Below are 12,292 nucleotides of genomic sequence, written 5' to 3' on the forward strand. Positions count from 1 at the left end.
CCAAGGTGACCTAATTTCCCTCGCTGGTCGCATGAGGTCTGCAGGCTGCCGTCTTCCATCTCTTGCTTCCTCAGCCGAGAAGGAAGCTTACGCCAAGGTTGCGGTGGCGAGCTCTAAGGTTCGTTTCCCACCTTCTTTTCCTTGAAAATTTGCTTCGAGGTTCTTATTTGCTTATCATGACTTCTTCTCAGGTGATGTAAGCTTTCAATGAATACGTTGTGGTGATGGAATATCACGTCGTGGCTTCTCGGAACGACAAGGAAATCGAGAGTATTGGTTCCGAGATCAAGAGGCTTTCGAAGGAGCTCGAAGCCATCAAGCGAGAAGGGAAGAAGGATGCCGAAAAGATCAAGGCTTTCACTGAGGATTGGAAGAGAATTCACCAGAAGAACGAGGCTCTTATGACCCAGATGGTTGCTCAGAAGGCAAGAATCACAGCGCTCGAGGTCGAGAGAGATCGGAACATTCGTCGTGCTTCTCGCGTTGCTCGTCGTGATATCACGACTCGGTATTGAGAAATCCTTGAATCCTTGAAGGATAACTGGACGAGCAAGAAAAAGGGAGTGTTTGCTGAGATTCAGCTGCACGAAGTGATCGCCAACATCGATCTTCTGAACGAGCTCAAGGATGGGGGTCTGAATGTGGACGCAGAGCTTGCTCGTTTAAAGGAGATGGAAGGAGATTGTGAGGATCACGTTGCTTCAGCTGCCGTGTCGGATTGGTCGATCTCCGAGCTCGATCTTCCTCAAGTCTCCGACGATTCAGTGGATCAAGTCGGGGGGTCGCCTGTCCCCGATGATTCCGCTTCTAGTTAAGTTTTTTTTTCTTTTTTTTTTTGTTTAATATCTTTTTGTTTTCCGCGATCTTTGATCGTGATATCTTGAATATTCTGAATGGATAAGCATAATGTTTCGGGATATCTTCGTTTCCTTAGCCTTCGAGATTCTCTTTGTTTGGGTCGTTGAGATACGGCGAGACCTTGATCCTTATAAAGATTCACTTTGTTTTAGGATTTACCATAGTGTTTCGTTTAATTTCGGTTTTGCTTGTCAAAGGAACATGGCTTCAAGAAGATCAAACCCTCGCGACTCTGATAGGGTGCGAACTCGAACTGGTAATCCTAATGCGGAACGCATTCGATCCAGAGGCGTGAGCGAAGCGCTCAGAAGTTCTTTGTGAGGAGACCCGACTTCTGCGGACTTCAACCCAAGAGGCGAGGGTGAAAAATCTGTTGCTCGTGTTAAGTCGAGTAGCCCAACAGGTTCTGAGAGGCGTGACCGCCCCCCGAAGAAGGCGAAAACGAATGGTTCGGACCATCGTCTCGGTATTTCGGGTGTAGCGGCTGTTGCTAAACAGTTTCATTGGCAGTTCTCACACTCCAAGGTTTGCCCTATTACGGAAGACCCGGACAGTGTTGCTCACTTGGTGAGGCATTTCAAACCTGCTGGGTGTCCGCTTCCTTCTTTGCGAAATATGACGGAACACGAGGCTTATGTGAAGATGGTTGTGGCTCATGCTACAGTCGTTCTTTTTGACACTCGATCCTTGTTGAATCTTTGGTTCATTTTATCTGTGCTGATTTGCTATGTTCCAGGTCATGGAGGCTAACAACGAGTTCGCAGCGACTTTGGAAAAGCGCCTGCAAGACGTCCCGCGCTCTGACGAGCTTTACGAGATAAAGAAGATCGTTCGAGAGCTAAAGCTTGGTCTGAAGATGACTCAAGATCGAGAGCGTGCCAATGCCGCTCAACTGGCCGCTGCTGAGAAATTGGGGAATCAGGTTGTTTCGCTCGAAGCTCGTCTGCGAGTTGTGTGTAACGAGAGGAAATCGGCTCTCGAACAAGTTTCCTTTTTGGAAGCGAAGGTTGAATCCCCTGCTAATAAGTTCTCTGATGACCTTCCTCGCACAACTTATGACGCTAAAAAGGCTCTGGCGGACAGCTACTTGGATGTGTTGGTATCTATGAAGGAGAAGTGGGAGAAGAAGAAGGCCGCAACTGATTGTGAAGCTCGTCTTAGGGAGGTCATGGCAAATATAGATCTCTTGAAGGAAATCATGAACAACAATCTTCTGGCTTCGGACGAGTTGTTGCGACTTCGAACGAAGGAGGTCGAGCTCGGGTCTGAGCTCGATGTGATGGCGGTTTCGGATTTCTCCGTTGGGAATCTCGATCTGCCTCACATTTTGGAGGAACTACCAGAAGATTTCTTTGCTAAGGTTCTTTCTACGGCGGACGATGTGACGATGTGACGAAGTGCTCGGGTGGTCAGTTCGAGGATGGTGAATTCGGCATCGGAGAGTAGCCTTAGGGATTTTCTGTTTCTGTTTTTCCTTTTTCCTTTTTGTTGCTTTATTTATTATTATTTATTAAAGAGGGGGTCATGAGTCCCGGTTTGTTTGCTGTTATTTTTATGTTTATGCGAGGCCGAACTTTTGGAGCCGTGAGTCGATTTGTTGTAGATACTTTTATCCATGGTTATGTTGTAACAAAAGATTTTGTTTGCTAGTTTCGTCGCGCTCGTTGGCGGAGTTGGCCGCAACCGAAGACTTGATCAGGGTCTTGGTTTTTGGTCGACTGTCATAGTTTTGCGATTTGTAGATATAGGAAATCTGATATGCTCGAACAGCGATGTCAAAGAACTATATTTATTAATATGTCGGATTTTGTTTCGTTACAGATTTGTGAAAAGAAAGCAGTTTAATATTGTCGTGCCGTTGTTCCTCAGGTGTTGTGATCTGCTCACTCCGAGTTTTGTAGTTGGAGGGTGACTGGACTCGTCTCGTGAGTTGCCTACGTACTCTCGTCGTCGAGGGATCAATACTCTCGTCGTCGAGGGATCAAGTCATAACGTAGATCGATTATTTTCCCTGAGACAGGGTCTGTTGTTCGGTGGTTCGTGTACATGGGTACGTTTGTTGTTGGTTTTGGCCGCTTGACTAGGGGTGTTGCTCGATGTCTTTGAAGCTTGCGAGGTAGCATGTCCTGGAGCTCTTCTGACTTCCTCTGATAGTCTCGACTTCTTTCGGGGTTTGAAATTTCATGCATTGGTGATATGTTGAGGGAACTGCCTTCATGCTATATATCTAAGGCCTCCCAAGGATTGCGTTGAACGGGGCTGGACGGTCTATCACGATGAATTCTAAGGTTTTCCTAATTTCTCCAGCGGTTTTCGCGAGTTCGATCGATCCGAGGGAGTATTTGGTTTCTCCTGCGAACCCGATGAGGGGAGTTCTTTCTTGCTTTAGGAGTGCTTTGGTGAACCTCATTCTTTTGAACGCGTCGTAGAAGAGGACATCGGCCGAGCTTCCGGTGTCGATCATTACTTGGGATAGTTCACAACCCCTGACGCCGAGTCGTATCACGAGAGCATTGTCGTGTGGTTTATCAAGACCTGCGGTCTCATTTTCGTCGAAGGTAATTTCATAATCGGGACCTGATAGGGGCTCTCTCACTCGTACGTTGTTTTTGGCTCTCCGTTGGTACGCTTTGATTGAATTGACCGAATTGCAGAGCTTGGAGCCTCCGTAAATGAAGTCGATTCGTTTTTTGCCTTTGTCGTGGGCCGGAAAATTCCATCTCTTAGTTAGTGCTGGTCGGTAGTGTCTCTGCCCCCCCAGACAGATTGTGATTAAGGGTCTGCATTCTGTCTTTTTTCTGAATCTGTAGGGCAATCGGTTTTTCCAGTAGCTCGCGAATTTCGGTTATTTTGTTCATGCGCTTAAAGTTGGAGATTTTTCCGCAAGGCGACTTTATGTTTGGGTGGTACTGAGTGATACTGGGAGGAAGAGTAGCTTCATCAGGGTTTTCCAATGTGCAGATCGCCACCGTAATCTCGAAGCATATTTTCCATTCGGTCTGGCTCTTGATTTCGTCGGTTGTGTTGTTGTTTGGCCCCCACAAAATCATGTCGACTCTTTTCTTCGGAGCTGGGGGTGGAGAGCTTGGTGATTCCTGCTCGGTCTCCCTGCCTCTTTTGTTTGTCGAGACTTTGGCCTTTCGGTTGGATTTTGGAGTCACTGGCTCTTCCTCTTCCTCTCCGGTTTCTTCAGTGGTTTTCTTTTCGTTCTGACTGCGAAGCGCGGCTCGACATTCTTCGGTCGAATGGCCTTTGCGGTCATGGAAGGCGCAATATTTGCTGAGTTCGTATGTCGAAGACTTTCGCGGTGAGTTGTTTATTGCATAGGAATGTTGTTCTTTGGTCGCTGGCTCCTTAGGAGCAGTAGACTTTTTAGTCGCATTATTCTTGCTCGCGCTATACTGTTCTTTTAAGGCTGCGACCTCTTCTTCGTGGGTGGCGAAGTAAGAGACTCGGTGTAGGGCGTCACCCAACTAGATAGGTGCTCGTACTGCTAGTTCTTCCCTGAATTTGGATGAGAACCAGACGCCATTCTTCAATGCTGCTAGGGTGACGACCTCGTTCGGATGCGAAATCTTGGCTATGATTTCTCGGAACTTGTTTATGTATGCTCTCAACGGCTCAAAAGGCGCTTGCTTGAGATTCCAAAGATCTGCCTCGGTAACTCTTGTCTCTATGAAGACTGAATATTGTTTGAGGAACGTAGATACCAACTGAGTGATATTGTCAATCGAGTTTTCCTCTAGTCCAGCGAACCATTCGAGGGCAGCCCCCTTGAGGTTCTCGGCGAAGAAGCGGCAATAACCGGCCTCTTTTTCGTCGTCGGTGAGGTGTGCTCTTGATATTGCTAGGCGGAAGGCTCGTACGTGGGCCTTCGGCTCCGAGTTTCCTGCGTATTCGGGGAATTTTAACTTCCCAACATGATGCAGGCTCACGCTGGCGATTTTGTTTGTAAACCAAGTTCTTCTTGTTTCCTCGATGACCCTGTCGATATCTGGGGTAGAGCTCGTTGCCATACGTACGATGGCATGTATCCTCTTTAGCTCGGCGTCGTTCCTCTCGATATAATTCTGGAACGCTCCGGTTTCACTCGGGATCCCTAGGCCTTCCCATTAGAGGTCGATATTGACGGGGGCATGAAGGTCATGCTTCCGAGCTTGTTCAGTTAGGTTATCGAATCCTGCCTGATGAAGGGTCCTCGTGGTGGATGGTGTTCGATTTTTGGGGATCGAATGGTTTGACGGCAGGGTCCGTGTTCTCGGTTCCCCCTGCCTTTTCATTGATCCGTTCTTGAATTGGATCGGAGTACTTCGTGGACGTTGAAGCCCAGTGTCGATTTCGTCCATTCCGCTATAGCTTAAGCTTCGGTGGGTCATGCCCCGCGGTTGGGGTCGTTGTGAGTTCTCTCTCGTGTAGCGTCCGAATCGAGCGCTTGGGATCTCCAGAGTGCCGAACAGACCGGCGTTTTGGGGGTTCGACGTCCCTCGTAACAGATCGAGGGGCTTTTGATTTCTTTCTCGAACGTTTGCAGCTCGATGCTCTGTGAGTTCCCTCTCAGCCTTGTCTAGTCGATTAGCGATGGTTTGATTGGCGATCCTTTGGTTACGAATTTCGTCGATTAGAGACGAGAGCATTCCTCGAAGTTCGGTCATTTCTTCTCGAGTTTGTGCTAGAGGGGTCGGCGAAATTGGTCTGAATTGAGATCGGGTTAGGTCATCGTTTGATTGTTTGTCCCCGGGACGATTCCAGACTCGAGCTCCGACCCGTTCTGGGATCGATGTCTGATTGATCGGGAGAGATCGATCTTGACTTGAAGTCCCGATCGGAGGGATTCGTTGCATCTGGGTTGTTCCGGTCGCGTCATTGGCTCCCGTTAACCCAGCTGGTGTCGCTTTGGTCCCGAGTTGGATCCGATGGGATCGATGTTGTTGACTCTTGAGGGTGTGGTTCCGACGGTTTGGTTGGGATCCATAATCACGCTTAGGAAACTTAGATCGGTTTCTTAGCAAAGATGTTTTTCGTTTATCGTCCCCACAGTCGGCGCCAAAATGTAGAACCTAAAATCTACACTAAGTATTTGATAGTGATCGGGGTTTGATCTAGGGAAGACAAATGATGTAGGCAACGGTATCTTTAGAATACAACGATGTTAAACAGTTTCCAGTGGGTAAAAATGGACTTTATTGACGAATAAGATCGAATACAATGAGCTGAGCTGAACTAGATAGAGTGATACAAATGATATCCGTCAAGAAAGAATCTAAAATTGGGATGAGAACAAGGTCGATGTAAGTGTGTAGCTCTCTCTAGGGGTTTTCAACGTGTCCCTCTTCATGTCTCTTCTCCTTTCTCTATAGTAAGTCGACTTTGTGAACTCCGTAACTGCTCCGCGATCTCCGGAACTGCTCTGCGATCTCCGGACCTCGGAGTCTTCATTTTCGAGCTCGATATGTTTGCTATGGGCTTCAGTTCCTTAAGGCCCATATCTTTGATCGCGGCCCATTAATGTACTGACCGAAATTGGATCCAACAATACTCATTTAAATACCTTGCAATGCTGGAAAATAGGCCTGCGACTTCGGTTTTCCGAAACCGAACCGAACCGAACCGTCAGTTTTTGGTTAACCGAAGTTTTTAAAAACAATTCTGAAATAAACCGAATGAAATTTCGCTTCGGTTCGGTTCGGTTATCGGTTTATTTCGGTTTTCAATTTTATTTCCGAAAATAACCAAAGTTTTAAATTTTCGGTTAATTTTGGTATAATTTTTCCAAAATATTCGGATATTTTCGGTTAAATTTGGTTATTTCGGTTAAATTCGGTTATTTTTGGGTTATTTTCGGTTCGGGTTTTCGGTTATTTTTGGTTATTTTGGGGTTTTAAATTTTTTTTTTTTGAAAATCAAAAACCGAGCCGAACCGAACCGAAAACCGAATTAATTTTCAAAACCATACCGAATTGAACCGAATTAAAAATCGAACCGAACCGAAAACCGAAAAAAACCGGTTCGGCCCATTCGGTTCGGACAAAAATCCCAGGCCTACTGGAAAATGTTAGTGAGGATGTTACGGGAAGTTAAAAACAATATATTGTTCATAGATTTTGTTAACAAAGAATTTAGAAGCTCCCTTAGTCTAGTGATTTGATTAAGGGTTCATTAATGCTTCTACATCCAGAGGTCTTGGGTTCAAACTCCAGAAAACGCAAATCATGCATATGATGGAGAAAAAGGATTACAAGAGGTCTTCGGCATGGTACTTGGCGTATCATCGAATATGGATCTCATAGGGCGGCACAGAGTGATGCAGTCAGACGTGTATTTCTTCTGGTGGTAGAAATGTCGGTAGAAATGTCGGCTGTAGAATCGTCTATGTAATATTTCTCAGCGTTGTAATAGCATAATTAATCAGACGTTAAAAGAAAAAAGAATTAAGAAGAATTTAATATGAGTAAGAAAAGGAAAGGAATATCTTTGAGAGAATAGGTCTATTACGTTGTAATATATTCGATTGCATTCCCACTTTTAAATTAAAAATGAAAACATATGCGATGGTTGTAGTCGTTAACTAACAAAAGGAGTAAAAATTGGGTAAATATATGGTATAATGTTATTGAGTAACATATTGTTACAGACATATAAGGTAAGACCAAAATAAAAGTTAAGTCTAATAAAAGGGTCCTGTTGTAAATTAATGGGAGAAAGAAATTGTCTATTTCTCATAATTATGGATCCCTTTATATATATAGGGAATTAGAATAGACCGTCATAGATAAATGGAAAGTATACGAATCCTAAAGTGATTAGGCAAAGGAAATCCTAAGCGTACAAGGAAAATGAAACTGTCGAAGTAGAAAGGAAATATGCCTATTTGGTTATGGCATTCACAAATCAGTTCATAATACTCCCCCTTGAATGTTATAGCCATAAGAGCTCGTAATACGCTTTGGATGTTGCCTCATTAAAACTTTTCCAGGAAAACCCAGTGGGACAAAACCATGGATAAGGAAAAAGAGTACAACACGTATTACTCCCCCTGATTTGAACCTCGTTGAAAGGCTGATGTTGGAAGTAACTTGATGAATTGATCTTCTGAACTGTCACTTGAATGAACATGAAGTACTTGGACCCCTCTCGTCTTCTAGAACTCGTTGGTGAAGAAAACTTGGGTAGAATATGTTACGTAGCCGTTGATCATCCTATACTCTGATCGAATGGACCTTGACAACACGCGCCTACGGCTTGCCCCATGATAGTTGGTCTTTCTTTACCATCGACCACAATCTGATCGTACATATTGATTTATGGACCTCCAACCCTGCGGCCAAAAATACTCACGAATTTCTTGGCTAATGTTGCTGCGATGGTTTGTTTCATAACTTGTCTGAGATCTGATAGATAACCTGTATCAACAAAACCAATTAACCATTTTTTGGGATGGTTAGTATAAAATAAATAAAAATATATGTCTAATCCCGTCTCAGTGCCTTTAGGTCAGATATGAGCTAAGTTTAGATAGTAAATACACGACAAAACATGTATCTGGCCTAGTGTAGCTTGCCAGATACATCAAAACTCCTATGACACTGAGATATGACATTTCGGGACCAAGAACTTCTTCATCCTCTCTCATTGGACCATGCACACGAATTTGTTCTTTATCATATCTTTTGAGTACTTTTTCTGTATATGCCATTTGATGCACAAGGATTTTATTATTAGTGTACTCAAACTGTAAACCCAAACATAATTTCGTTTTGCCTAGGTTTTTCATCTCAAATCTTTCTTAAGATATTCAGCTGTTTGGGACATGTATCCAGAGGTTCAGATTATCAACATACACTGATATTTTCGAATTTCTTTATGCAATGTTGTTCTTGAGAACTTGTTTTATCTTTGAGCTCAATAACCTCTGGTACTTCTATCTTTTTATCCAGTGGACCATCTAATTTCCTTTCTTATATATATAGCCAGACTTATTAGGAATCTAAAAGTATATGTATCCACCACAGGGGAGTATATTTCCTCATAACTTATTCTTGGTCTATTGTGAGAATCCTTGTGCAATAAGCCGTGCTTTATATCTCACGATTTCTCATATTCATTTCTCTTACTCACAAAGACCCATTTATATCCACTGGTTTATATCATATGGCGTCTATATTATATGACCAAATTCGCCTCTCTTCTTTAAATAGTCTAACTCCACGTTTCTATTTAATCCAATCTGATCTTACGAGTGCGCACTCTTATATTGACGTGGGTTCGTGATCCTTGTTTATATCCATTAGTTCAAGTGCTACCTTGTGTATAAATATATCATCTATGTGTCGACATTCTTATGTGTTCCATTATGTTCCAGACATGAGATAATCGATTACAAACTCATTATTATCAGGACCATTAGTACCCTGAAGCTTGGCGTCCCAAGCCTCAGTGTTTGGTACCTTAGAGTCCGCCGGTTTTGTTTTCATGTCTAGGATGGTTTCCTCGACCTCGGATTTGTTTATCATTCTCTGCACATTTCTTTTGTTTCCGAGGATTCTTATCTTTGGAACCTATCGGTCTACCACGTTTCAAACGTTGTCTAGACTCTGTAGCAACTTGATTATGTCCTTCTTGGACTTCATTTCTAATTGGTGCATTATAAGCTGGTATATATGACTTAGTCACTCTCTTTCGGGTCAGCAAATGAGTCTGGCAATTGATTAGCTAGCTTTTGTAAATGTATTATCTTTTGGACGTCTAGTTCACATTCTTTAGTCCGAGGATCTTGCCAAGACAATGATGGTTGATTCCATGTAATCTCTTTTACTCTTTTACCAGCTTATTATTTTCTCCCCCTAATCCGTATACCTGGCCTCAAACTGATCACCCATATTTGGCTCAAGGTACTTAATAATCGTGGGAGAATCATATCCAACATATATCCCCATCCTCCTTTGAGGTCCCATCTTAGTTCTCTGTGGTGGAGTAATTTGTATATAGAAGACACATCCAAATGTCTTACGATGGGATATGTCTGGCTCTTGACCCCTTATCTAATCGATGGGGAATATCTATGCTCACTAAATGACCTGATGCGTATTACTTAGATGCATGTAAATTTTGTGTGGCCCAAGCTGTGACTGGGAGTTTTGACCTCATAAGTAATGGTCTAGCAATCTGTTGTATGCGTTTAATAAAAGATTTCGGCCAAGCCGTTCTTGGTATGGACATGTATCACAGAATTATCCACACTTACCTCCATGGACATACCATAATCATTTAAATGCTTGGGACATGTATTCACCAGTATTATCTAGACATATAGTCTTTATTATGAAAAAGGGGCTCGTAGCCGTTTTACTGGTGATGGCCTAATGAGTTTCCCTTGTGTACATGCTACACACGTGAGATTCTTTGGGATAACTCTTCTTATCTTTTAATGTGTGCCTTTTGAATATCAATTTTCGCATCATGTTTGGACCAGGATGGCCAATCCGGTCGTGCCATAAACTGTATATTTTCGCAGGCTTTTAGCCTCTATCATACTGATATATGCATAGTCTAGGTCAGTAGAGAATGCATATATAGTCTTTAGGACTTATTATGGCCTTGGGCGATTTTATGCATATATCTGAAGGAACTCTTTGTTTCCTTCGGCCATTGTTTCAATATGGAAACCATTCATTCTTATCTTTAAAACTCAATAGGCTGCTCTTGCTCTTAGAGCTGGGTGAATATAAGGCATCACTGATTTCTAGTTGCATACCCTTAGGCAATAATATATTAGCCTAGCCATAGTCTTCTTTCAGACTGGCGATACCTGCTTCAGTACTTATATTGGCGTTTTTCAGTATACTCATATAGAAAAATCATTCATTCATTTAATCTAAGCAGACAATATAATAGAAAGAAATTCAAAGAGATAAAAATCAGAGAAAGCATACAAGCAAAGAAATCACACAAGTTTGATGTCGAAATCAGATTATCAACCTGTCCATAAGATCATCTTGATCATGTTCGAAATTATTTTCACCATCTTTATAGACCAAGTAGGTTTCAGGATTCATCCCTTTCAGTCTCTCTTTGATAGAGGTCACAAAAATGTTTGGGAGTCCTTCATATCTTATCCCAATGGTTCCCCTTTCCACATCTATGGCACACTGATTTGGTCGAGCTTTGTGGTTTAAAGGATATACCACGGCCAGTGCCTTGACCATGGCTCAAATTGGGTTGATACCCACGGCCTCTGCCATAGTGATCCCCACACCCTCCACGGCACCCTCCACGGCCATGGCCGTGTGGTCTATCTTTCTGGACATGGTTACCTTTTTTTTTCTTTTCTTCTGCGGTCTTATTGGTATCAGGTAATGAGGTTAATCCAGAAGGTCTCAATTCATTGTTTCTCATCAGTAATCCATTATTTTGCTCAGCTAACAATAGACTCATCCACGGACTTATAGTATTGGATTCTGGGATTCCTCCAATCAAATAGGGCCTTTGGTAATAACACCGTTCTTTGGTGATCATATCTCGATTTTTTAACTCTGTCCAAAGGTCTATAGGATTCTCTATAGTCAGTTACTGATATTTGAGACTCTTAATAAGATGATGACTAATAATTAATATTGTCATGTATCAATCTTTCTCATTTGGCATTATCGCCTTTTGTGATTCATTCACCAAGTCCTTTGACTTTAGGATAAACTCAGTATCCAGTGCCCATTTCAAATAATTATCTCCTGAGAGATTTAGGGCAGCAAAATCCAAGTTGATTTTCGACATCTCAAATCATATATCAATCAATTTTAGATCTCATAAAATATTTAACATACAGTCATAAACAACACATGCTATCAAGTCAATACATTTCTAATAAGCAAACAAGCCACACGACCAAAGGTGATATAATGCAATAAGTCCACACGGCCAAAGTGATATATGATGCATAATAAGTCACACAGATTTATCAAGCAAGGGTATCGACCAAACAAGCAATTTCTATATGTTTTCATGCGGCCATATGGTTATAATGCAAACCTATCATACTGATTCTATATGTACATGAGTGGAATTATGGAACCTCAATTTAAAACAATCAGATCATGCAAATGTGATAATAATCAGATCATGCGCATAACATAAACATGTTGGTCATGATGATATATGATGCAAACTGGCCACACGGCCAAGTAGATATGATGCACTCAATCTTAGCAATCGGATTCTATATGTGCAAGGGTAATATTAAAACATTCTATCAAGGTTTAGCAATTAATCAATCAGTTTCAGGTATGAGATTTAGCTAGACTAACAATCAGATTCAATTAGGTTTTATCAAGACTAGCAATTGGATCAATAATCAAAAATAATCAAACGGATTCAAGCATTACACAATCTAGGGTTTCGATCCAAAAATAGGGTTTCAATCATGAAAAACCAAAACAATCAG

At 42.4% G+C, this 12,292-nt stretch overlaps 1 protein-coding gene across 1 annotated transcript; it reads right to left on the minus strand.

The window, feature by feature from the left end:
* Positions 1–3,581: 3,581 nt before the first annotated feature.
* On the minus strand, positions 3,582–4,874 carry LOC106377959. Its single transcript, XM_013818172.1, has 2 exons — positions 4,386–4,874; positions 3,582–4,331 (listed from the first exon to the last, which is right to left on the minus strand). The coding sequence occupies exons 1-2, from the start codon at positions 4,872–4,874 to the stop codon at positions 3,582–3,584; spliced, it is 1,239 nt and encodes a 412-aa protein (XP_013673626.1).
* Between the last annotated feature and the right edge of the window lie 7,418 nt (positions 4,875–12,292).

Source organism: Brassica napus, chromosome C2, assembly GCF_020379485.1.
Source record: "Brassica napus cultivar Da-Ae chromosome C2, Da-Ae, whole genome shotgun sequence".
Taxonomy (NCBI): Eukaryota; Viridiplantae; Streptophyta; class Magnoliopsida; order Brassicales; family Brassicaceae; genus Brassica; species Brassica napus.